General features: G+C 40.0%; 1 protein-coding gene across 3 annotated transcripts in view; it reads left to right on the top strand.

The window, feature by feature from the left end:
* The first annotated feature begins 8,258 nt into the window (after positions 1-8,258).
* The window catches only part of ZYG11B (zyg-11 family member B, cell cycle regulator), a 78,240-nt gene continuing 60,810 nt past the window's right edge, over positions 8,259-25,688 (top strand). For all 3 annotated transcript variants that reach the window (XM_029228544.1, XM_029228543.1, XM_029228545.1), the window contains exon 1: positions 8,259-8,409. In XM_029228544.1, coding sequence (XP_029084377.1) covers positions 8,380-8,409 — 30 coding nt within the window. In that variant the 5' untranslated portion in view covers positions 8,259-8,379. The remainder of the gene's footprint in view (positions 8,410-25,688) is intronic.

Raw genomic sequence — 25,688 nt, 5'->3', positions numbered from 1 at the left:
CTGCTTTCTAACCCCAGAGGTTTCACTATGTGTTGGGGAGTGAAAAAAAGAAAAGGTAAAGAAAACACTACAGAGGCCATTTATAGATTACATGAATAATAGCTGGCATATTTCTCAAACTAATGCTCTTTCTCACAATAAACATGTTTTGCGCCTTTATGCAACTCTCTGAAACATATTTTACAAACTTTAGAAGTTAATCTTATCTATTCACATGAAAGGTCAGGAAAATACAGGAAGGACTCATAACTTCTAATAGAAGAGAATGGTAGGGAATTCCTTGGTGGTCCAGTGGTTAGGACTCTGTGTTCTCACTGCTGAGGGCAATTCAATCCCTGGTCGGGGAACTAAGATCCCACAAGCCATGAGGCGAGACCAAAAAAAAAAAAAAAAGAAAAAAAGAAAGAGAAAGAAGTGTAATCTTACTGGTTAGTCACATTAGAAAGCTTATTTTACATCATTGTACTTATAGGTCCAAGGAGTTTGTTTCCTTTCTGAACAAAAACCTCTGTTCATTGTTCCTTTTTAATTAAGACAAGAAATACTTAATTGATTTTTAATCCACATTTCTCTTCTCTGGAGACATAATTTCTGATTCCACAGTCAGAAATGCTCACCAGCTCCCCCATGAGGGCTTGGAGCATCATGTGAAGAGGATTTCTCATGTACATTCTAATTTTTCAGAGTTCCTGTGGCCCATTAAATACTACCTACTCTCTGTCCACCCTGGAGGCATAGGTATCTAGGGAAATCAAGACTCTGGCTAGGTAAGTTCAGAGCCAGAATGTTAGAACTGGTAGAGGGACCTGGGAGGTCACCCTTCCTGACCACGTACCCCCTCAGGACATTTTACAGATGATCACATTGAGCCCCAGAGAGAGAAAAGATTTGCCCAAGGCCTCAGCATTTCAGGGTTCCAAATGGAATGATAAACTGGGATTTGATAAAGGTCACAAATCCCACCTCTCCGGTGTCAGAGCCAAGGACTGGAAATCAGCCCTTCCGACTTCTGGCAAAGTGTTCCTCAGTCTTATCCTGAGTGTACACTTGTGTCTCAGCAGCACAGAGAGCTATAAAATCATCCTGTTTTTCTCCTCAAATCACCCTCATTTGCCTTCTGGCATCTGATAGAAGATACTAGGAAGGAAGGATAGAGTGGGAGAGTGACTTTCCCAGTGTCTTCCTGGACCAGTATCATCAGCATCTCCTGGGGACATGCTAGTGATGCAAAATCTTGAGCCCCAACCCAGACCTAATGGATCAGAAACTCTGGGGGAGACACATAGCAAACTACTTTCACAAGTGCTCCAGCTGATTCTGATAGACACTAAAGTTTACAACGGATTCCAATAGAAAATTAATTCCACATTAGAAAGACCTCCTGTTCACCTGGTCCTTCCTATCCTAAAGAGAAATTCCAATTCTTTCCAAGGCTCTGAGGTAGTGGAATGAGCTCTGGGGTCAGAATTAGTTCTTACATGGCTGACTTGTGAGGTTTCCTATCTCTGAGCCTGTGTTTTCTCATCTATCAAATGGGATAGTCACCGCTTTTACCAGCCCCAGGGGATTGTTATGAGGCTTGAATGTGAGGCTGGCTGATAAACTGCTTTCTAAAACACTGCTGTGACTTTGTAAGAGATTGCTAGAGTTAACATTTGTATCGCTACTTTCAGCTTGAAAAAAATCCCTTGGATACAGCCTACCTCTACACAGAGAATAGCCAGCCCACCAACTAGGGTGGACTTCTCTTAATAGATAATGCTTATTGGAAACTTTTGCCCTGAGTCTTGGGTTCTGATGAGTGGTTGGAATGGAGCTCAGCACCTCATGCTGAGATTTCATCATACCCAGTAAGTTTGCTTTCTCCCATGCTGTTAAGGAGGAACTTGTTTATTTCTAACTGGGAGTCTTTTTCATTATCCAACAGAGTAGTACAAAAGGCAGTAGACCTTTAGAATGGTCCCCTCCCTTAAAGATTCAGGGCGCTGACTATTAAAAATAACAGGAAATACTGCCTTGGAAATAAGTGAGTTGTAATGAAATTCCTATTCTTTGCTTTTGTCTTTTCCCATTTAACTTTCTTGAGCTACTGACTTTCAGAATTAGGAGGAAACTGAACAATCATCAAATCCAGTTTAAAACTCATTATAGAACTCCCATCTATTATATCCCCAATATTTTGTCTCTTAGCCCCTTTTTGTACACCTCTGGTGACCGAGAGTTTACTGCCTCACGAGTACACAGCCCATTCCATGTGAGACAGTTCTTGCTCTTAGAATGTTCTTCCATTTTTTGAGCTAAAAATCTACCTTCCAATAGTTTCCCATCCTCTCTTTGCCTCTAGCTTTGCCTTCTAGAGCAAAATTGATATTCTCCTCATAATAATAATAACAATACGGTTATCATTTAAGAATAAAGGAGGGCTTCCCTGGTGGCGCAGTGGTTGAGAGTCTGCCTGCCGATGCAGGGGACACGGGTTTGTGCCCCGGTCCGGCTGGGCCCGTGAGTCATGGGCGCTGAGTCTGCATGTCCGGAGCCTGTGCTCCACAACGGGAGAGGCCACAACAGTGAGAGGTCTGCGTAAGCAAAAATAAAAAATAAAAAAAAATAAAGGAATCTTCCAAATTCTGTAAACAATTGACTTTCTAGAGAAATAAATTATCATAAACCCTGAATACCTTAGATTCAGCCTTGATTATAGTCAGAGACCAAAGGTCACAAACTTCAATAGCAGGAATTTTTAAGGATACAAGTGTTTTTGAGAGGGTGAAGCACTCACTGAATTAACCATTAACTTCTGTTTACATAGATAAGAGGAAAGAATAGTGTTTAATTATATGCCATTTATCACTGAATTTAAGTTAAAGCTATACTTAGTCTGAATCTTTCCTCATGAAATTGAATTTCTATGTTTATAAAAGGAACAGACCTTCCCAATAATATCAAAAGGTTTATTTTGATGGTTCCAAAGACTGTTGATTTGTAATCTTGAGATTACGAGCAGTTATAGGAAACTACCTCTGTTGTAGAAGGTGACATTTGTTCACTTAAAGTTATAAACTCTGTTTGCCAGAGGAGGTTGATTATATTCACCAAACATGATGAGTAACTACTGATCTAGTTCTGATTAACTCAACAATAATAAAAGATTGTACAGAATCTCTTAAAATTAGGAACATTGATAAGTCATTCCTCATTGTAAAAAAAATGTTTTAATTGTAAAATAAATAAGCGGCTCAATCTTTTAAATTTTATTTATTTACTTTTAGAATAGGTAACACATTCTCATGATTAAGAAAATCATAAGATACAAAAGGCTAGTCTATGAAGAGTCTCTCTTCTACCTGTCTGCTGTCATCCACTTGTCCTCCCTAGCAGCAATCAGACAATCAAGGATGTCAGTTTCTGTTAAATTCTTCCAGGGATATTTTCTGCATATACAAGCAATCATGAATACATATTACTACCACCACTTCTTACAGGAAAAATAGTATGCAATATACATTGCTTAGGACCTTGCTTTTTCACTTAACAGTAGATCTTGAAGATCATTCTATATCAAAAAACTTTCTTTTTCTTTTTTATGGCCGCAGAGTAAGCTTCGTATGAATACACTATTACCGTATTTAACCAGTTTATTAATAAACTCTATTAATGTTTATGAATGAACATTTGTTTCCACTCTTTTGCTATTACAAACAAAACTTGTACATATGCTTGAGCATATCTGTAGATAAAATTTTTAGAAGTAGAGGGAATTCCCTGACAGTCCAGTGGTTAGGACTCCACACTTGCACTGCAGGGGGCACGGGTTGGATCCCTGGTAGGGGAAGTAAGATCCTATATGCCTCACTGCGAAAAATAAATAATTTTAAAAATTAATAATAAAAAAAAAACACGTCCTTGTGACAAACATTCTTTTAAAAAAATTTTTTTTAGAAGTAGAATTGCTGGGTCAAAGTGAATGTACATTTAAAAATTTGATAAATACCACCTCCGAACTGTCCTCCATAAAAGTTCAAATTTACACTCCCACCAACAAAATGTGAGACTACCTGTTAAAACCACCACCACACAGTGTCTTATTAGACTTACAAATCCTTGTCAATCTGACAGGTGAAAAATAGTATTTCAAAGAAATTCTAATTTGCATTTCTCTTCTTGGGCAAGAGTGAGCATTTAAGAGCCATTGCTATTTCTTTTTCTGTGAACTATTTTTTTTTTTTTTTTTTTTGCGGTACGTGGGCCTCTCACTGCTGTGGCCTCTCCTGCTGCGGAGCACAGGCTCCGGACGCGCAGGCCCAGCGGCCATGGCTCACGGGCCCAGCCACTCCGCGGAACGCGGGATCCTCCCGGACCGGGGCACAAACCCGCGTCCCCTGCATCGGCAGGCGGACTCCCAACCACTGCACCACCAGGGAAGCCCCTGTGTGAACTATTAATTCATGTCTTTTGCACTTTTTCCCCGTGGATTTTTGTTCTTATAGATTTCACCTCTGTTTATAAATATGACAATTACTCATTTTCCTATGATACAAACTGCAAACATATATATATATGTATAGTCATTTTCATCTGACTCTTCCTATGGTGGCTTTTGCTTTACAGATTTTTTTAATTTCCACATAGTTGAATTTATCAGTCTTTTATAACATCTAAGTTTTGTTTTATTCTTTAAAAGACCGTCCTCACTTTGAGATTATAGAAACTTCCATGGTTCCTTCAAGAAGTTTTTTGTTTTTTTTTTAACATTTAAATCTTTGATGTATTTGAAATTTCTCTTGGTGAACAGTGTGATGTGTAGATCCACGTTAAATTTTTCTAGAATAACTGGCTATCCAGTTATTCTAACACCAAATGTAATGCCACATTTTTTACTGATTTGATACCTTTATTATACAAAATTCTCATGTATATTTGGCCTTTCTATTCTATTTCATTGATTACAGGTCAACTGTGCTCCATTCTTTCTTGATGGCAGAGTACTGATTTTTTTATGGTGATTTCCCTCCACTACCACCAGGTCCTCATGGGAAGTGATTCTCAGTTCAGACACAGACAGTAAATCATTATTGGTCTAAGCTAATATTAGTGGTCTTATTCCCTTTGCTATTTGCTGGTTTACTCATGGCCAGTAGACTTGAGGGGAACTCTATTGAATGGCTACTAGGAATAATAAAATTCTATTAGACATACAAAGGGGGCTGTTTACAAGTTGGCAGTTGGATATATAAGTCTGAAATTCAGAAGAGAGGTCTGGAATAGAGGTGTAATTTGGGGAATTATCATTACATAGATCGTATTTAAAGTAATGTGATAGGATAAAATCATGAAGGAGTGAGTATAAATGGAGAAGGTGAGAGGTCAAAGTATTGAGCCCTGGGGCACTGCAGTATTTAGTGTTTTTTTCTTTTTCTGGCTGCACTGAGAGATCTTAGTTCCCCTGACTCGTGCCCCCTGCAGTGGAAGCACAGAGTCTTAACCACCAGACCACCAGGGAATTCCTGGCACTGCAGTATTTAGAGGTCAGAGAAATGTGGAGAGACCAAGAGCAGCCAGTAAGACAGAAGAAGAACCAGGGCAGTGGAGTGTCATAGTAGGCAAGGAGGAGGAATTGATAAGCTGTGTCTAGTGCTCTTGGTAGGTCAAATAACACTGATGACTGATCGTTGTGAGTAAATGGACATCACCGCTGACCTTGACAAGAGCATTTCAGTGGAGTGGTGAGGAGAAAGCTCAACTGGACAGGGTTCCACAGGAAATGGGAAAAAGGAAGTGAAGACATCAAGTACAGTACAGACCACCTTTGTGAGACATTTTGCTGTAAAAAAGAGCAGAGAAATGGGGGCTGGAGGGTCAAGCTCAGTCAAGAGAGATTTTGTTTGTTTTAAGATGGAAGAAATACATTCATTTTGGTATGCCAATGGGAAAGAAAAACAGAAATATCATGACGTAGAAGAGAGGAGAATTGCTGGATAGATGTCTCTGAGAAAGTGAAATGGTAGGAACCTAGCACTGTGCTACTCAAAGTGTGACCTGTATACTAGTGATGGTCCACAAAAGTTTGTCACCAGTTTGTGACAGAAATCAAGAGTAAATATTTAGAAACTTTTATAGCAATTTGACAGAAAAATGTTATGTCTATTGGATCTAATAAAAAACAAACAAAAAATCTGACTGGAGTAGTCAAAATTCATAGAGACAGAAAGTATTATAGAATGGTTGTTGTCAGGATCTGGTGGGAGGAGGGAATGAGGAGTTATTGTTTAATGGATACAGAGTTTCAGTTTTGCAGGATGACAAGAGCTCTGGAGTTGGATGGTGGTTATGGTAGCACAACAATGTGAAGGTAGTTAATGCCACTGAACTGTACACTTAAGAATGGTTAGGAGGGTAAAAAAACTATATCTATATCTATATTTGGGCTTGCATTTTGTATGTCTGTTTTTAAATTTAATTTTCTAGTAATTTTTATTGCATTTTACAAAAATATAGGTTTATGGCTAATTGCAGGAAGAAAACAAGTCCTTTTGCACGTAGTTTGAGAAGAATTGAGGAGGGTTTGACCTTAGCTAAAAGGCAAATAGTTCGTTTGTAGTAAGGAAAGGAAGGCAGAGTATAGGAGCAGAGTTACAAGCAGAGCAGAGTTATAGGTAGGCTGCAAGTCATGGTGGTGGTAGTGGTGGTGGGAACTTATAGATGTTCTCTTTTGTTTGCTTTATTTCACAGTAAATTGGAAGTGAAATCATCAGGTAAGTGAGATTGGGGGCTTCCCTGGTGGTGCAGTGGTTAAGAATCTGCCTGCCAATGCAGGGTACATGGGTTTCAGCCCTGGTCCGGGAAGATCCCACATGCCATGGAGCAACTAAGCCTGTGTGCCACAACTACTGAGCCTGTGCTCTAGAGCCCGCAAGCCACAACTACTGAGCCCACGTGTCACAACTACTGAAGCCTGCGTGCCTAGAGCCCATGCTCTGCAACAAGAGAAGCCACCGCAGTGAGAAGCCCGCGCACCGCAACGAAGACCCAATGCAACCAAAAATAAATAAATTTATTAAAATAAAAAGAAGTATTGGAAGTTTGAAGAGAGAGATATGAAATAGTTATCTGGTGGGGTGCGGGAGTGATGAAACTGGAGAAATGTAGTAGGATAGCCAAGCATTAAGGGCTTATTTGATGATAATGATATCAAATGTAGGTGGAGGCCAGTCAGTATGATTTTGCATTTTTTTCCACTCTACCCCTTTTGTTTGTTTTTGTTTTTGTTTTTTTGAGGTACGCGGGCCTCTCACTGTTGTGGCCTCTCCCGTTGCGGAGCACAGGCTCCGGACGCGCAGGCTCAGCGGCCATGGCTCACGGGCCCAGCCACTCCGCGGCATGTGGGATCCTCCCGGACCGGGGCACGAACCCGTGTGCCGTGCATCGGCAGGCAGACTCTCAACCACTGCGCCACCGGGAAGCCCTCTACCCCCTTTTGCTACAGGATTACAGTTTCCTCAGGTGAGTACGGGGAAAGGAAAGAAGGACTGGAGAAATGAAGATGAATACCTAGGACTGATTTTCATAATGGACATAGAAGCTGAGCTGTTCATGAAAGGAAATGAGGACATAGGATAGTGCGAAGAATAGTGAAAAGGTAGTAAGATTCTGAGTCTTGGTGGAGCTGAAGAGTTTTTGGAGCTGGGTATTAGAGGAAGTGAGCTAGAAAGGAAGGAGGTTGAGGTGGGAGAGTTGGGTGATTAAAACTGAGATTATAGAGGAGTTACAGTTACTGGAGATGCGAAGACCTAAAGTATGAACAAGGAAATGAGAGGCTGAGGCAAGGGTGATCCCTAGAGGAGAGGAACCTGAGAAGTTAGGGCATTGGAGGAATCATCTAAAACAACTGAAATCACCAAGAATTATGACAATAAGAATAAATGACAATAAACCAGAGCACAGGGGTCTATAGGTGACCGAAAGGAGTGACAGCTCTAATCTCCTGTTACGTCGTGTATTTAAAGCTCTTATTTATAAGCTCTAGTTATTTGAGTAAGTGTGGCTCCTTTAAGGGCCTGGGAGGGGGAGAAGCCAGAAATCGGGGGCGGGGCAGGTGGGGGGGGTTATTGTTGGTACTCCTCCGCCGAGTCTGCGCAGTGAGAGGGAGGAGGCGGGGCCAAGCTCCTACTGGCGGCGAGGGCGGGGCCTCGGGGGCGGAGTCTGCGCTCCGGGTCGGGCTGCGGCTGCGGCTGCTACCCTTCCAGCTTGTGAAGCAGGGAGGCCGAGGCCTGGGCCAAGCCCGGAGCCGCTGTTCATCGGAGCCTCCTGGAGCCCCCGCGCAGGTTCAGCCTGGGGGCGGGCTCAGGCCCGGCCCGCCGCGGAGCCCAGGACAGAGGTTGCATGCCCGAGGACCAGGCCGGCGCAGCCATGGTGAGGGAGCGAGGCCTGCCTGAGCCGCAGCCGCCAGCCACCCTGGACCCCGCAGCCCTGCCCTCCCCAGCTCTGATGCCCCGTCTGCTCCTGCCTTTACCTCCCCACCTTGTTACCTCCCCCTCGGGGACCGACTCCTTCTTCCCCTTGGTCTCCGGCCGCCTACTGGGGTGACAGCCCTCCCCCCCTTAATCTCTCTCCACTCGGTGACACCCTTTTTTTAAATCACCCCCAGTGACAGCTTCTTTCGCGTTCGCCTTTGCCTATTCCTCCTCGTCCTTTAACCCGACCTTCCTTTTCTCCTCTACCATTTTGCCTTGTTCTCTCTTTTGGGAAGTCTACGCCGTCCTTCTTTTTCCTCCCTCTTTTTCGCTCCTGCTCTTTGCTCTCGCTTCTTACCCCCTTTCACCATTTTATTTCCACTGCCCTCTCCTCTCTGTATCCTTTCTCCTTTTCGTCCTCCACCATCCACATTTCCTCTCCCCCTTATCGGATGTCCTCTCTTCCCCGCTCTCACAGCTGTCCCCATTTCCTTCTACGGGATTCAAGGGTTTAAGCAGGAACAATTTGAGGACGATTGCTTCCCAGGAGCTGTAGGGCGGGCAGATAGCGGGTCGCAGGCTTTCTTTCTTCTTCCTTTTCTTTTTTGTAGAGGGAAGAGGGAGATTGGAGGTGTTGGAGAGAGTCTGCAAGCCTTATTACCTAATGTCAATGCAAAACCTGAGTTGATAGTGTGTTTTGGAGTGATGGAGTGAGGCATGGGGTGAGGGCCGGCATGCATACTATGGCCTTATGAGATATCTAGCCTTTTGACAGAAATAACTTAAAACGTTTTAAAATGAATGTTTTTTTTTTGAGTATCTTTTAATGTGGAGTTACAGTTTGGGAAATTAAAAAATATTTATTTACAAGCTTTACTATTACTCAGAACAAATGGTTTTTGTTTGGAGGCAGAGACCAGAGCATCTGGAGACCGAAAATCAGCTTGGCAGTCAGATTGTGACAGTCTCTTTAATACCTTGTATTATCTTCATTTGTTTTGCCCTCTCTGCTTTTAGTTGGGAGAGCCTTACATTTGCAAATTTTCTCTCTCCTTCCTGTTTCTCTCTCTTGCCTGTTTGAAGCTTCAGTGGGTTTTTCATTGAGTTGGGTTACACATGGTTTGCAGTTCATTTAATGAAACTTTTGCTCCATTATATGCAGCAATCTAAATTTTGGTCTCTGGGAGGAATAAGACATTCTAGTCAAAACGAAGTCCTGGTAATTATGTTCTCCTAGGAGGTTAGTTAATTTCTGTTTTTTCCCCATCTGCTTTTTTGGAAAGTGGTTTATTATAAGGCTATTTAATCGGTGAACTTTCCCTAACTCACTGACTCTGCATTTTTAGGTTGTCATTCTCCAGTGTCTGACTCCACAACAATCCTTCACATTCACAACTCATCACACTGTCATTGTATGTTAACCTGTTTCTTCCCCTGAAATGTGAGTTCTTCTAGGCAGTGACTATGCCTTACTTAACTCCTGTTATTACCAGTGCCCAGGCCAGGTAGGTGCTTGAATGATTTCACTTTATGGTCTCATTTTCCTATCTGACAAATATAATCTTGAACTGAAATTTGAGGCAACTAGTGGACTACACAGAAAGAGTGAGTTTGAGAATCTTATTTTTGGTGCAAAAAGGAAATTTAGTAAGATGCGATGATCTTCTTTTCAGAATAAAGAGCTGTCCCATCAGATACACCAAATGGCTAGATTTTTGGAAGTGTTAGCCATCCCACTGAGAATGAATGTATGAGTACAGAGGGAGTTATGAACTCCTTTTTGGGTATTTAGGATCCAAAAGTGCCGTTTGAGCTGGGCCTGAAAGGTGAGTAGGATTTATATAGATCATTTTGGGTAGGGGAAGAATGCTTTGTTGTGAATGTGAGTAGAAAGTAATTAGGATGTATTGTAGGTAGCAGGATTACCTTTATGTGACATGAAGAATGCAGGAATGAGGATGTGTAGTAGGAAATGAGACTAGAAAGACATTAGACATGGTTATGGTTTATTAGACTTTGTCTCCAACTAACTGGATTTTTCCTTACTTGTTAAAACACATGCACACAGTGTAAAAGTATATGTATGGGAGAGGTGAAGAGAAGGCAAAATATTAGCTTATTATGAGCTAGGAATTATTCGTAGAGGCTACTTTAAAAAATTTCCTTGTGTAACAGGTGTAGTAGGCACTCAATAAATAGAACCAAACATTATTATAAAGCTTCGTATTTTATATTTTTCAAAATTTTCATTGTTATGTTGTGTTTTGAATAGCTAGGGATGGCTTCCCAAAGGATCCTACTTTCAGGAAGAAACCTAAAGGATTAAATTACAGGAGTTGTGTTGTGGAAAACCAGATAGAACAAATAGCACATGTGAATGACCTGTAATAGTACTCTCTCTTGCCTGTTAACCCTGCATATCCTGGAGTTCTCAGCTCAAGGAAGTCAGGGAAACCCCAACTGCCCTGCCTACTCATCAGAAAAACTCCCAAACAACCCTAAGTCACACACCTCCATTATGTAACTCTCTTTCATAGAATACACATCAATTGTAATTTTGTATTTCTTGCTCTGACTTTTTGGTTAATGTCTGTCTCTACCCCCAGACCATAAAAGTCAATGATACAGAAGTGGCTTTTGACTACCTTCTGAGGGCCAGGTAATGTTCTAGGCATTGTGGTTACAGCGGTTTTAAAAAAAAGGCATGGTCTCTTGGGGTAAGGAAGATAGACAGTAAACAAATGTGTAATGAGAATAGTTATAAATGCTAAGAAGAAACGAATCAGGGTAAGGTATAAAGTGATATCTATTTGTGTATGGCAACTATTTAAAATAGTATGGTTAGGCAGCAACACTAATAGCTAATATTTATTAACATGACTGTGTATAGGCCCTGTTTTAAGTGCTTTACATATTTTATCTCATTTAATCCTCATAGCAACCCAATGAGGTAAGTATTAGCTCTTTGAAGGTAGAGACCGTGTTTGTTTGGCTCATATTGTATCTTTTTTTTTTTGCGGTACGCGGGCCTCTCACTGCTGTGGCCTCTCCCATTGCGGAGCACAGGCTCCGGACGCGCAGGCTCAGCGGCCATGGCTCACGGGCCCAGCCGCACGTGGGATCCTCCCGGACCGGGGCACGAACCTGCGTCCCCTGCATCGGCAGGCGGACTCTCAACTACTACGCCACCAGGGAAGCCCCTCATATTGTATCTTTAACACCTACATAGTGCCTGGTGCATAATAAGTGCTTAATAAATATTTGTTGAATGGATGGATGACTTTGGGGAGGGTCAGAAAAAGTCAGGGAGGCTTTGTTGAGAAGGGACATTTGAATTGGAGTTTTAACTTCTGGGTTTTATTGGGTAAGAGTTAGAAAAGGAAAGCCATTCTTTTTTTTTTTTTTTTTTTGTGGTACGCGGGCCTCTCACTGTTGTGGCCTCTCCCGGTTGCGGAGCATAGGCTCCAAACACGCAGGCCCAGCGGCCATGGCTCACGGGCCCAGCCGCTCCACGGCATGTGGGATCTTCCCAGACCGGGGCACAAACCTGTGTCCCCTGCATCGGCAGGTAGACTCTAAACCACTGTGCCACCAGGGAAGCCCAGGAAAGCCATTCTTGGCAAAGGGACTAACTTGAGCATAGAAGCTGAAACTGAAGGATGTATGCAGGGAAATGTATGATTCTAGCATTAAGGGTGTGATAGGATGCAAGACTAGGAGAGCCTAGGGTCAAATTATGGAGGACCTTGAATCATAGGCTCAGGAGTTTGGGCCTCATTGTAAAAACCTTGGGTACCTTGAAAGATGTGAAGGAATTATCATAAGAGATTTTGAGGATGATCACTCCAAATCAATGTGAAACATGATTTGGAGTGGCAAGAGCTGTTGCACTAGTCTGGGTGAAAGGGAAGTGCATGAACTTTCACCCTAACCTTGTGGTGGTGGTGGTGATGATTTAAATTGGAGGAAGGTGAGTATAGGGAAATGAAATAGGAAGATCTGGCACACCACTTTTTGGCTAAATGAATTTTCCACAGAGGCATTACTAAGGAGTTATAGAATCACTAACAGCTTTGCAATTTTGCTCTCTGGGCCTCAGTTTTCATATATTATGCTGCCTTTAGGGATTTATGAGAATATGAAAACAAGGTAAATTTACCATACCAAAGTCCTTAATTTACAAACAGTAAGTCTCCCAAAGGTCATGTGTTAGGTCATATAGAGGGAGAATTAGCACTTCCCAACATTATTTAGTTTTTTAAAATAGTTTTTGTATGATATGAGAAAGGAGTAATTTTAATATATATATATTTAATATATTTATTTTTGAATTATATATATAGGTTATTTAATAATATACTGAACAAAATACCTTAAATTTCAGCCATTACTGTTCAACAAATGACACATTAACATAAGATAAAGCATATTTTTAAATGAATATGTATTATAGTGTAGATTGAAATTAATTATGCTTATGGCATCAAAATAGATAAGAACTGACTTTTTAACCTTAAATTAGGAATTCTTGCTTTTTTTGTACTTTAAAAATCAGTGGGTGTTTTTAAATTAATTTTTATTGGGCTATAGTTGATTTACAATGTTGTGTTAGTTTCTGGTGTACAACAAAGTGAATCAGTTATACATACATATATCCACTCTTTTAAAAATTCTTTTCCCATATAGGTCATTACAGAGTATTGAGTAGAGAGTTCCCTGTGCTATACAGTAGGTCCTTATTAGTTATCTATTTTATATATAGTAGTGTGTATATGTCAACCCCAATCTCCCAACCCCCTACCCTGCTTCCCCCTTGATAACCATAAGTTTGGTTTCTACATCTGTGACTCTATCTCTCTTTCGTAAATAAGTTCATTTGTACCGTTTTATAAGATTCTACTTATAAGCGATATTATACGCTATTTGTCTTTCTCTGTCTGACTTACTTCACTCAGTATGATAATCTCTAGGTCCATCCATGTTGCTGCAGATGGCATTATTTCATTTTTTTTATGGCTAAGTAATATTCCATTTTATGTATGTACCACATCTTCTTTATCCATTCCTTCGTCAGTGGACATTTAGGTTGCTTCCATGTTCTGGCTATTGTAAATAGTGCTGCAATGAACATTGGGGTACATGTATCTTTTTCAATTATGGTTTTCTCTGGATATATGCCCAGGAGTGGGATTGCTGGATCATATGGCAACTCTATTTTTAGTTTTTTAAGGAATCTCCATACTGTTCTCCATAGTGGCTGCACCAATTTACATTCCCACCAACAGTGTACGAGGGTTCCCTTTTCTCCACACCCTCTCCAGCATTTGTTGTTTGTAGATTTTTTTTTTTTTAGATGTTGGGGATAGGAGTTTATTAATTAATTAATTTATTTTTGCTGTGTTGGGTCTTCCTTTATGTGCGAGGGCTTTCTCTAATTGTGGCAAACGGGGGCCTCTCTTCATCGCGGTGCGCGGGCCTCTCACTATCGCGGCCTCTCTTGTTGCGGAGCACAGACTCCAGACGCGCAGGCTCAGTAGTTGTGGCTCTCGGGCCTAGTTGCTCCGCGGCATGTGGGATCCTCCCAGACCAGGGCTCGAACCCGTGTCCCCTGCATTAGCAGGCAGATTCTCAACCACTGCGCTACCAGGGAAGCCCTGTAGATTTTCTGATGATGGTCGTTCTGATTGGTGTGAGGTGATACCTTATTGTAGTTTTGATTTGCATTTCTTTAATAATTAGACATGTTGAGCATCTTTTCATGTGCTTTTTGGTTGTCTGTATGTCTTGTTTGGAGAAATATCTATTTAGATCTTCTACCCATTTTTTGATTGGTTTCTTTGTTTTTTCGATATTGAGCTGCATGAGCTGTTTGTATATTTTGGAGATGAATCCCTTGTCAGTTGCTTCATTTGCAAATATTTTCTCCCATTCTGTGGGTTGTCTTTTTGTTTTGTTTATGGTTTCCTTTGCTGTGCAAAAGCTTTTAAGTTTAATTAGGTCCCATTTGTTTACTTTTGTGTTTATTTTCATTACTCTATGAGGTGGATCAATAAAAATCAGTAGGTTTTTATAATTTTTCTGTTTCTAAGTGACAAAACAAAAAGAATGGTTCTAGGCTGTTGCTTGCAAGCTTGTCTCCACAAATAAAACATTGGAGGTACGGATAGTTTATTTCTAATATTGAAAATCCAAATTGGATATAACTGTCATCACATTTCTTTTTTTAATACTTAAAAAAAATACTGAGATACCTTGATGTACCATTTAAGAATCCTGATAAGATAAATGCACTCATTTACTCTTATTTCATCATCAGTGCAGCTTGTGTTTCCTGTCTTTAACCAACAGTTCATTCTAAGAATAAAAATAATTTAAAATTACTGTGTTGCTCTGTGTTCAGATGAAGTTATAACAACTGAGTGACTATAATATGATGAGCCAGTTTTCTCATTTCCACTAATTCACACATGTTCAGTGGATAAATTTTTGGACACTCTCAACTATTCTGTTTTTACAGGAGAACAATTTAAATAATTATTTTATTAGATGGTCAAAAATATACAAATTGGTGTTTACATGTGTATAACTGAGTTACTTTGCTGTAAGCAGAGATTGGTACAACACTGTAAATCAACTATACTTCAATTAAAAAATATTTTTAAATATACAAAATGAAATAGGTATCAATGTTGAATTTAATGATTGAATCATCCATGAATTAGGAAATGCTGGCTAGAACACTACTTTTTGCATAGGTTCTAAAGCTAACCCTTAAAAACATATAACCAATAAGTAGCAGAAATAGTCATTATCTGCAATAGAATAAAAGACATTTTTAATGCTAATAATTAAAATGGAAAATAATGTTAAAACAAAATTCTTTTTCTTTTTACAGAACTTTGTTTTTGTTTTTTTAGTTTTGGCTGTGTTAGGTCTTCGTTGCCGTGCACAGGCTGTCTCTAGTTGTGGCGAGTGGGGGCTACTCTTCGTTGCGGTGTGCGGGCTTCTCATTGTGGTGACTTCTCTTGTTGCAGAGCACAGGCTCTAGGTGCACGGGCTTCAGTAGTTGTGGCATGCGGGCTCCAGAGCGCAGGCTCAGTAGTTGTAGCACATGGGCTTAGTTGCTCCACGGTGTGTGGGATTTTCCCGGTCTAGGGATCGAACCCGTGTCCCCTGCGTTGGCAGGCAGATCTTAACCACTGTGCCACCAGGGAAGCCCAAAACAAAATTCTTAAATGCTGGGACATTTATTTAGAGAGCATGATCTCATTTAGTGAGCACACAGTGTATCAGGTGATATACTAATTAATCTTTACAGTTCCATGAGGTTGATGATGCTTTCTCATTGCACAGTTAAGAAAACTGAGGCTTTGAGAAATCAGGGAACTTTCCTATAGTCATATACCTAATAAGTGACAGAACAGGATTCAAGCACAGGTTTGTCCAACCCCTAAGTCTGTGCTATTTCAAACACCTTCCCTGTACTCTATGAGACTGTAGGAATCTAAACTGAATTCAGGCATTTAAAATATTTGTACTGTTGTTTCCATTATAAAAGTAATTCATATTTATTGAATATGTCAAAGGGTATATATAATTTTATGGTTCTTGATCCATATTGCCAAATCGTCTTTCTACAAAGCATTTGGAGAGTATCAGATGTTGGTGGCATTCTGTGTTTAGCATTTAGATACCTTTTTAACATTGAAAAGCTTGAGACACGTGACAGGAATATGGTTTTAGAATACATCAGCTGGGGGAGAAAACCAAAAGGCTGGTAGAAATTAAGTATTATTTTAAAGTGATACTGCACTCTTAATTCTAACAGTATCTACTGTGCACTGAAAGTGTACATTTCAAGATATTATTGTGGACAAAGCATACTTGGTATTCATGTAAATTTGTGGACTCTTCACTATGCTTAAGAAACCTACAGTTTAGGCCCCACTAGTTTATAGTGGTCTTATAGCCCTGCTGCAGCCACACAGATTGTACTGCACAACTCAGGTGGCAGCTGTACATATGGCCAGCAATGGGTCTACAAAGATCTGTATCCTGTGTACTTGGCAGCATCTAGCACATAGTGGGGGCTCAGCAAATAGTTTTGCATAGTATACTAGGATTCTTAAGATCTAATTCTATTTTTTTTTTTTTTTTTTGTGGTACACGGGCCTCTCACCGCTGTGGCCTCTCCCTCTGCGGAGCACAGGCTCTGGATGTGCAGGCTCAGCGGCCATGGCCCACGGGCCCAGCCGCTCCACTGCACGTGGGATCTTCCTGGACCGGGGCACGAACCCGCGTCCCCTGCATCGGCAGGCGGACTCTCAACCAGTGCGCCACCAGGGAAGCCCTTAAGATCTAATTCTTTAATGAGCTAATCATTTTATGAGAAAAAGTCGTTTCATTTCCTGCTCAGTAATACTGAGCACACATGCTGTTTATCGTGCCTCTAGTTTTGCTTACACTGTTACTTTAACCTAGATGCTGTACCCTTCTTGATTATTTAACCTTCAGGTGTCCCCTTAAACCCTACCTCCTTGTGAAGCCTTCATTTACCCTCAGGCAGCCTTGGGTTCCTCCTTTCCTGTTTGCCTCCCCTGTACATTGTATGTGCTTTGGTTACAGCAGTTACCCGGCGGTGGTATTTTTGTTAAGGAGGCTGGCTTTCTCTCCAGATTATGAGCGCCCTGAGGGTAAGAACAGAGTTGTATTTTTTCAGCTTCATGTCTTAAGCACTTGGCATAATGCATGAGACACAGTAAGTAAATAAATATTTGTTCAATGAAAGAATGTGTGTATTTTGTAGAGAAGTGCGTAAGGTGATGTTAACTGAGATGTGAGTCATGAAAAAGGGGAAAAAAAGGTGACCCTCTGTACAGGTCCCCTGAGGGGAAAAAGAGTTTTGATGGGTAAGAAACTTTGGATCAGATAGTTTCTCTTACTAGCGTTAAGTGATACTTTTGACCTAGGATAAACATTTCTGTACAGAAGAGTTCATCAGAAAGAGTTGGGGAAGATGCCAAGTGATTTCAAGATGAATTGCAAAGCAATATCCCTTTGTATAAAAATTTACAAATTATTTGTCTGTAATTTGTGGAGGTATCCTTCTGGAGAACAGAATATTTAAATACAGATAGTAAAGAATCAGTGACTGGTAAATGTAGAGGGGTGGTTAATTATTTAAACATTTTGTTAGCTGTGTATAAAGATCTGTTTTCTTTTTTCCAATCTCCAGTTCTCCCTCGTATAAACACTTTTCTTAGCTCTCAAAAGCATCTTAATGCCTGTTCAATGTCATATTCTCCTTTTCTAAGGGCATTTTTAAAAAGTTTCAATGTTCTTAGTTACATAATATCAGTTATATTCTTTTCATAGGCCTTTTAACCTATGGCAAATCGTTTTATCTCTCTGTGCCTCCATTTTTAAATCTCTATAAAGTGAAAAGGTTGTATTAAATCCTCTCTGTGATCCCTTCCACCTCTTAAAAAAAATGTAGTAAGATGCTAGCATGTTAAAGGTAAATATTTTAGTAAAGTAGATATATTCTATTACCTATAGTACTGTGGAATCAGGGCATGCCGCTTTTTTTTTTCCTTTCTTCTTTATAAATTTATTTGATTTATTTTTGGCTACATTGGGTGTTCGTTGCTTTGGGTCTTTGTTGCTGCGCGCCGGCTTTCTCTAGTTGTGGTGAGCGGGGGCTACTCTTCGTTGCGGTGCTCAGGCTTTTCATTGCAATGGCTTCTCTTGCTGTGGAGCACAGGTTCTAGGTGCACGGGCTTCAGTAGTTGTGCCATACGGGCTCAGTAGTTGTGGCTCGCGGGCTCTAGAGTGCAGGCTCAGTAGTTGTGGCACATGGGCTTAGTTGCTCAGGGGCATGTGGGATCTTCCCGGCCCAGGACTCGAACCCGTGCCCCCTGCGTTGGCAGGCGGATTCTTAACTACTGCACCACCAAGGAAGTCCCAAGCTGCTTTTATAGGTTTTAATTTTGTGTAAACTCCATTAATATATTACCCAATTTTTCACACCAGAAACCCTTCATGCAATTATGTTAATATTCCCATGGTACTTTAGTATTTTAAAGACACGTTCATACACATCCCATTTATTCCTCACTGCCATTTTGTGAGGTAGTCAAGATGGAGGTTTAGCATTGGTTTTACAGATAAGCAAACTGAGAAGTTAATTTATTTGCCTAAGGACACACAGCTACTAAGTAGCAGAGCCAGGACTGACTGCAAGCCCAGTGCTCTTTCCATTATTAACTGAGCTTCTCTGTTTACCATATTATATTTCAAAACTAATGCTAGTAGTTTAGAGGAAAATAATGCTTAAGTATATCTTTGAGTTGTTGATTCCTATGATCTGCTCATCTGCTCAGTGATTACTGACCTGAATTTTTGTTTTGTTTCTTAGAATAGCTTTATTCCATGAGCTAAGATGGACAGGAAGGGGATTTACTTACCTTTGCAGGCCTTGATCTTTTTTAGATAGAAATCTAGCTCCTTGCCCTATAACACACAGCCATTTGCCACACTGCCCAAGCCTTGAAGTGACACATGCAAGAAGCTTGCCTTACCTGCATTTTTATTTGGTGTCTAGGGATCTCTGAAGAGTAGTTGGTGGGTTTTTTTTGGTGGTGGTTGTTTTTTCTGGCTGCACCACATGGCATGTGGAATTTTGTTTCCCTGACCAGGGATCCAACCCATGCCCCCTGCAGTGGAAGCGCAGAATCCTAACCACTGGACCGCCAAGGAATTCCCTAGTTGGTGGGTTTTTTTAAAAAGAAAAATAATTCCCCTCTGTCCATGCCAAATAATTCAAAAGATCTGTACCCTTGAGCACAATATATCTGTGCCTTTGGTACTACCTTCTTGACCTTCTCCCTCATTTGTAAAATGATTGTATTTGGGGAAAGAGAAGGTAAAGGGATTAAATCAAATCTAAGGTTACATTAGGTGTTTATTCCTGGAAGTCTAACTTGGTTGAATCAGTAAAAAATACAAGGGGAAAAAAACCCCATAAACTAAAAAGAGATTTCCCATGGAATACTACTAAAATGAGGAATCACAGATTGGTCCAATATCTGAAGTTTCTTATATCAAAATGAACTCAAATGACATTTGTCTGCTTTTCAATCCCATTGTTTAATTTCAAGGCTAGACTTGGGACTTAATATTTCTCTCTAGACATACAGTCTCTTTCTCTAGGAGCAAATAAGTATTTTAAATACACCTAATAATAAATTTGTGCTTGACTGTTCGTTTATTCATTCAACAAACATTTAGTGCCTACTGTGTAGCAGGCATTATTGTTGGCTCTGGGAATACAGCAGTGAACAAAACATAGTGTTTGGTCTATGGAGTTTATATTGTATAGTAGTAGCTAACGTTCATTGAGCATTTAATATATGCCAGTCACTGTTCTAAGTGTCTTTCACCTAAAATTTATTTAATTCTGACAACAATCCTGTAATGTAGGTACTGTTATTGTCTGTATTTTACAGATCAGGAAACTGAGGTATGGGGAGATTAAGTATTTATGCCTAAAGTTATATTGTTTTGTAAGTGGTAGAGCTGGCATTTTAATCCAGGCAGTCTGACTCCCAAACCCATGCTTTTCATTGCAGTGTTACATAGTCCTTCAGAGAGATGTCAGTAAAAAAATTTATTTCTAGTACTGAAATTGTCCAGTTTGTAATCTTTGTAGTCACCTGGTTTCTGGTCCAATCTTTAGGAAAAAATCATCCAGGGTTACAAAAAAAAGGAGTACTGTCAGAGCCATTACCTTCTATTGGAGGATCTGTCAAGTCCTAGGAGCCTTTCAGGTAGGAGATGAGATTTTTTAGCCTGTCATATGAATCGGAACTGAGACAACTACATAAAGCCAGGACCCTAACACCTAACAAAATGCCCACACTGTTGGTGAAAATGTAGACTAAAAAATATCTGCTTGATGGTGTAGGGAAACAAAGGAACTTATCTTGACATGGTCTCTGGATGGGAAAATTCTCTCTTGAGAATTTACAATCATGAACCTTCTGCCCTGTGTGTCTGAAACTTGAATTTATATAACTTGTGCAAGATCATGACTATTAAGTGAGAAGGGAACATTTACTGAGTAATTACTCTGTTAGGCATTGTGCTGGGGGCTTTAAACACATCTTTGCCCTTCATCCTGACAGTAGCATCACGAGATAAGTACTAATATTATCCCCATTCTACAAAGGACAGGACTGAGGATCAGAAGAGCTAGGTAATTTGCAGTATAACAGCACTGAATTCAAATCTTGGTCCAGTATTCTTGCTGCTAAGCACAATGCCTCTGGAAGCGTCACTTCATTTTTGTGCCTCAGCTTCCTTAACTGTAAAATGAAATTTGTAATATATTTCTTTTTAATTCCTTTTGCTAAATAAAGTTCCTTTTTTACTTCATAAAGTTATCAGATGAAATAAAGGATGTGAATTTGCTTTATTCACTGTAAGCTGCTGTTACTGGCATCATCCGTAAAGTGTATTTTTCCTTTTAATTAAGCAAAAGAGAGACCTCATTATTCATCAATTTTGAAGTCCACAAGGTCTGTCTTGAGAAATTAAGGCAATCTTAATATTTTTTTTTCTTTTTTTTTTTTTTTTTTTGCGGTACGCGGGCCTTCCACCGCTGTGGCCTCTCCCGTTGCGGAGCACAGGCTCCGGACGCGCAGGCCCAGCGGCCACAGCTCACGGGCCCAGCCGCCCCGCGGCATGTGGGATCCTCCCAGACCAGGGCACGAACCCGCGTCCCCTGCATCGGCAGGCGGACTCCCAACCACCGCACCACCAGGGAAGCCCCAAATCTTAATACTTTTTGTGTCAGATATTTCCTGAAGTAGTTTCATGAGGAGAAATAAAATGAATTTTGAGATAAGTTACCATCTAGTAACTTACTGATTCATTCAACTATTAATTTATTGGATACATTTTTGAGGACTTTAGTTCCCAAATATAAAAGATGCCTGATCTATTTCATTTTTTATCATACCAGCAACAGTGGAAGCCCCAGTCTCCTCCAACAGTAGACTACAATTGCAATATGTAGTCAATTCTCAGTGTCCCCCACCTCCCCACTTGCTAGAAATAAGTAGCCCACTGCTCAGAATGCTGAAATGCTTCTTTGTCATGACCCTGGCAATATAGTCACAGAATGAAGCTTTTAAATATATAAAACAAAGCAACCAGCAAATTATATAACTAAGTCACAGGGAAGTGACTGAGTATGCCTCTAGCTGAGTATTGCATAGATGACTAAATACTTCAAGGAAGGAGAGTATAAGAAAGAAAATTTTAAATTTAGGAAGATTAAAAGAAAGCCATGAGAAGAAGGTTAGGAAGAGCTAATGAGTATCAATGTGTGATTCCTCAGAGACTGCTTATGAAGAAGTCTGTCTGATACTTGGAAGTGTTGCAAAGCTCCTACCAAATATGTACCATACAAATATAGCTTGTTGGAGTTCCAGTAATTTCTTGGAAGAGAGCTTTGTAATCAGTGCCTCAGCAATATTGTCTTGAGTTGATAGTAGTTTTTTTTATTGTTACTAGTTTTTTTTTTTGCGATACGCGGACCTCTCACTGTTGTGGCCTCCTGTTGCGGAGCACAGGCTCCGGACGCTCAGGCTCAGCAGCCATGGCTCACGGGCCCAGCCGCTCCGCGGCATGTGGGATCTTCCCGGACCGGGGCACGAACCCGTATCCTCTGCATCGGCAGGCGGACTCTCAACCACTGCGCCACCAGGGAAGCCCTGTTACTAGTTTTGTATCTTAATTGTGAATTATCATTGATTTAACTTTATTATTAATCTGGTGTGTGGTTATATAAATTTGCATTAATAGAACTTTTCACATAAAAATTTAGACTTTGACAATGTATTGTTATTCAAATAGGAAACATCCATTTTATTTTTTATTTTATTTATTTATTTATTTTTTTTTTTGCGGTACGCGGGCCTCTCACCGCTGTGGCCTCTCCCACCTCGGAGCACAGGCTCCAGACGCGCAGGCTCAGCGGCCGTGGCCAATGGGCCCAGCCGCCCCGCGGCACGCGGGATCCTCCCAGACCGGGGCACGAACCTGCGCCCCCTGCATCCGCAGGCGGACTCTCAACCACTGCGCCACCAGGGAAGCCCGGAAATATCCCTTTTATTGTTAAAGCAGATGTTTATAAAAGTCCCTTGTAGTGATACTTCTTTGTTAATATGGTTCTCCACTGGAACTTGGGAACCAAGAGGGATGGGTAGGCTGTGAGGTTTTTTGCCCCACTTAAGTGGGCCATAGACAAAAAGCATTTGAAAACTACTAACTTTCCTTGAATTCATAGTCTTGAGGGGGAGACTGCCATCTAAACAAATAAGTTATACAGTGGCTAATTGTAATAGAACTATATAGAAACTGTAGTGTGATTAAATCTGTGTTTTGGGATATGAGGAACAGCTTCATGGAGGAGTGGACATATATACTGGCTCTTGTAGTGTGAGTAGGAATTTGATAGATGGACAGGTAGGGAAGGGCACTCTAAGGAGAGGGGACAGCATATATAAAGAAGGGGAGGCATGACTACCACTGGTAACATTCCTTCTCTGAACCTCAGCTTCCTCAACAAAAAATAATTTCTTTTCTCCTTACTTCATAGAGTCATGATTGTTTTGAAAAGGCTTTATAAATTGAACTGCTAGATAGATGTTTAATGATGAAGGTTCTCATTATTACTTTCTTTTTTTCTTTTCTTCAACATTTTAAAGCCTTCTATGTCTCTCCTAGGTGGTGTCATTTCAAGACCTCTCCTAACCTCCTTTCAGCTTAGTTGTTCTTTTCTTCAATGTTCTTTGTTTTTTTGTTTTGTTTTGTTTTGTTGTTCCTTCAAGGTTCTGCTTTGTGACATCTAAAGACAGGAGCAGAAGAGCAGATGTTTGTGTATATACCTAGCTTTAATAGCAGGAGAAATTCTTTTAATTGCTTATGTATAACTATTTAAGCTGTGATCCATGTAGTTTAGAGCAGGGTCATAATCCATGGAACATAATCCTGCAACCAAAAGTCATTTGTAGTAACTCAAAGTCTTTATTTGCAGATTTTTGAACATTGTAAAATAGAATAAAATTCACATATGTGCTTCTTAAAATTCCCTTTTTATTTCCTATCTACTTCTCTTTATACATCATAGCTGGTCCCTTGCCTTTCCCCTGAAAACTCTGCCGAGACTCCTTTTCCAACCTAGTCTACCATTATTAGATGGTAAAACCTCTGGAGAATGTAAGACTGGGAAAGGGTATAGGAGCTGTGGTAAGATGTTACATTATGGCCAATTTAGGAAAAATAAAAGTGTGTGTATATAAATACACAAGCACATGTTTTCATTCAAAATTAAGATAGTTTTATTGAGTCTAATAAAAAATGTCTATTTTTACTAGTTTGAATACATATATTATTGAAAAGTATGGCTATCATTGATTCAATTGACACTGATTTTTGATTATCTTATAATATTTGAAAAGCAGAAACATGAATATATCTTTATTTACATTTCCACAAATTTTTACTTTTGTCTTTTTTCATTTTTAATAATTTGATAATTTAGAAAACTATATGAAACATTTATGTAAGCCATGGAACATAGTAAACAAATATCTAAAGACCAGCTTAGATTTCGAACTTAAGAAATAGAAGATAACCACTGCCATTTTTTCCCTTGTGTGCCCCATTCTTCTATTCCACTTCCACCCACCCCCAAGGTATCCAAGGTATTCACTATCCGTTTTTTTTGGGGGGGAGGGGCCTTGCCAAACCTACGCCCCCTGCATTGGAAGCTCAGACTCTTTAACTACTGGACTGCCAGAGAAGTCCTGTCAATCATCCTTTTTTATTTTAAATCTTTCTCTTGCTCTTTTCTATAGATTTATCATAACATATTGTTTAGTTTAGAGGTAGCTTTATAATCTTCTGAAATAACTTTTCAGGCAATATCAATAACTTTTCAGGCAATATCATTTCCTATGCCTGTATAGATGTTTAAGTGAAATCCTGCTGCACATACAGTTTTTATTTTGCTTAGACTAACTTTATTCTTAGCATTTTACTGTCTTTAAAAGTTATTCAGAAACATACATATTGCTATGTAATTATCTATAGAGTTGATATACCATAATTTGCTTGCCATTTCCCCCCTGCTTTAGACATTTCTATATGTGGGTTTATTTTAGGGGGGGTCAGAAAAACTGTGATTAATCCCTTTGTGTAAATACCTTTGTTAATATCTCTGATTATTTCCCTTTGCTTGTTTTTTTGAGGGTTTTTGGGTAAATTCTTAGATGAAGTACTAGATCCAGAGACTGGGTGTTTTTTTTTTTTTTTGCGGTACGCGGGCCTCTCACTGTTGTGGCCTCTCCCGTTGCGCCACTCTCAACCACTGCGCCACCAGGGAAGCCCAGAGACTGGGTGTTTTTAAGATTGTAATTAAGTCTTTTCTATCAAGAAAAATTGTGCCAATTTATACTTTGACCAGCATCATTTGAGAGGACTAATCTGGGTACACTTGATTTGAATGATTCACAATGTCAGGATTATATCCTGTTCTAGAAAACACTGTGTTAACCAAAAAAATTAAATAAAGGGCTGTGCTGTTCTTTCAGACTGGTGGTGATTTTGCTGTTTTCCATAGGATATTTTTTCAGCCATTGTTCAGGGACCATGTCATTCTGCCTGCTGTTACATGTGATATAGTTAATTACAGGGCTTAGTTATCGCTTCTGGTCACTTCCCCTGAGAATTTATCTATTCTTATGACTCCACTGTCACCAGTAGGGGATGATATTTTAATCTGTATGTTCAGCTGAATTCTCTCACAGAAGCATTATTAGTTCCTTTTCTGTACTTGCCTAAGCAGGCAGACTCTCCACAGCCTTAACAAATTCCCCTGATGAAATAATTCCTTGTCTTGTCTTCTTATCAGTCTTGTCAGTGACCTCATGGGAGTATTAATTACTATTTCATTTTTTATTTTTATTTTCTAACTTTTTATTTTGACAATTTCAGACTTATAAAAAGTTGCAAAAATAACACGAAGAATTCTCATGTAGACATTCACCCAAATTCCCCAAATGTTAGCATTTTATCCTGTGTGCTTAACTGTGCTCTTTAGACACACACACACACACACACACACACACACACACACACACACACACACACACACACACACACACACAC

The sequence above is a fragment of the Monodon monoceros genome, unplaced genomic scaffold (assembly GCF_005190385.1).
Source record: "Monodon monoceros isolate NGI ecotype Baffin Bay Population unplaced genomic scaffold, NGI_Narwhal_1 Super_Scaffold_18, whole genome shotgun sequence".
Taxonomy (NCBI): Eukaryota; Metazoa; Chordata; class Mammalia; order Artiodactyla; family Monodontidae; genus Monodon; species Monodon monoceros.
Note: the sequence above shows the minus strand (reverse complement) of the source record. Positions and strands in the feature narration are given on the sequence as shown.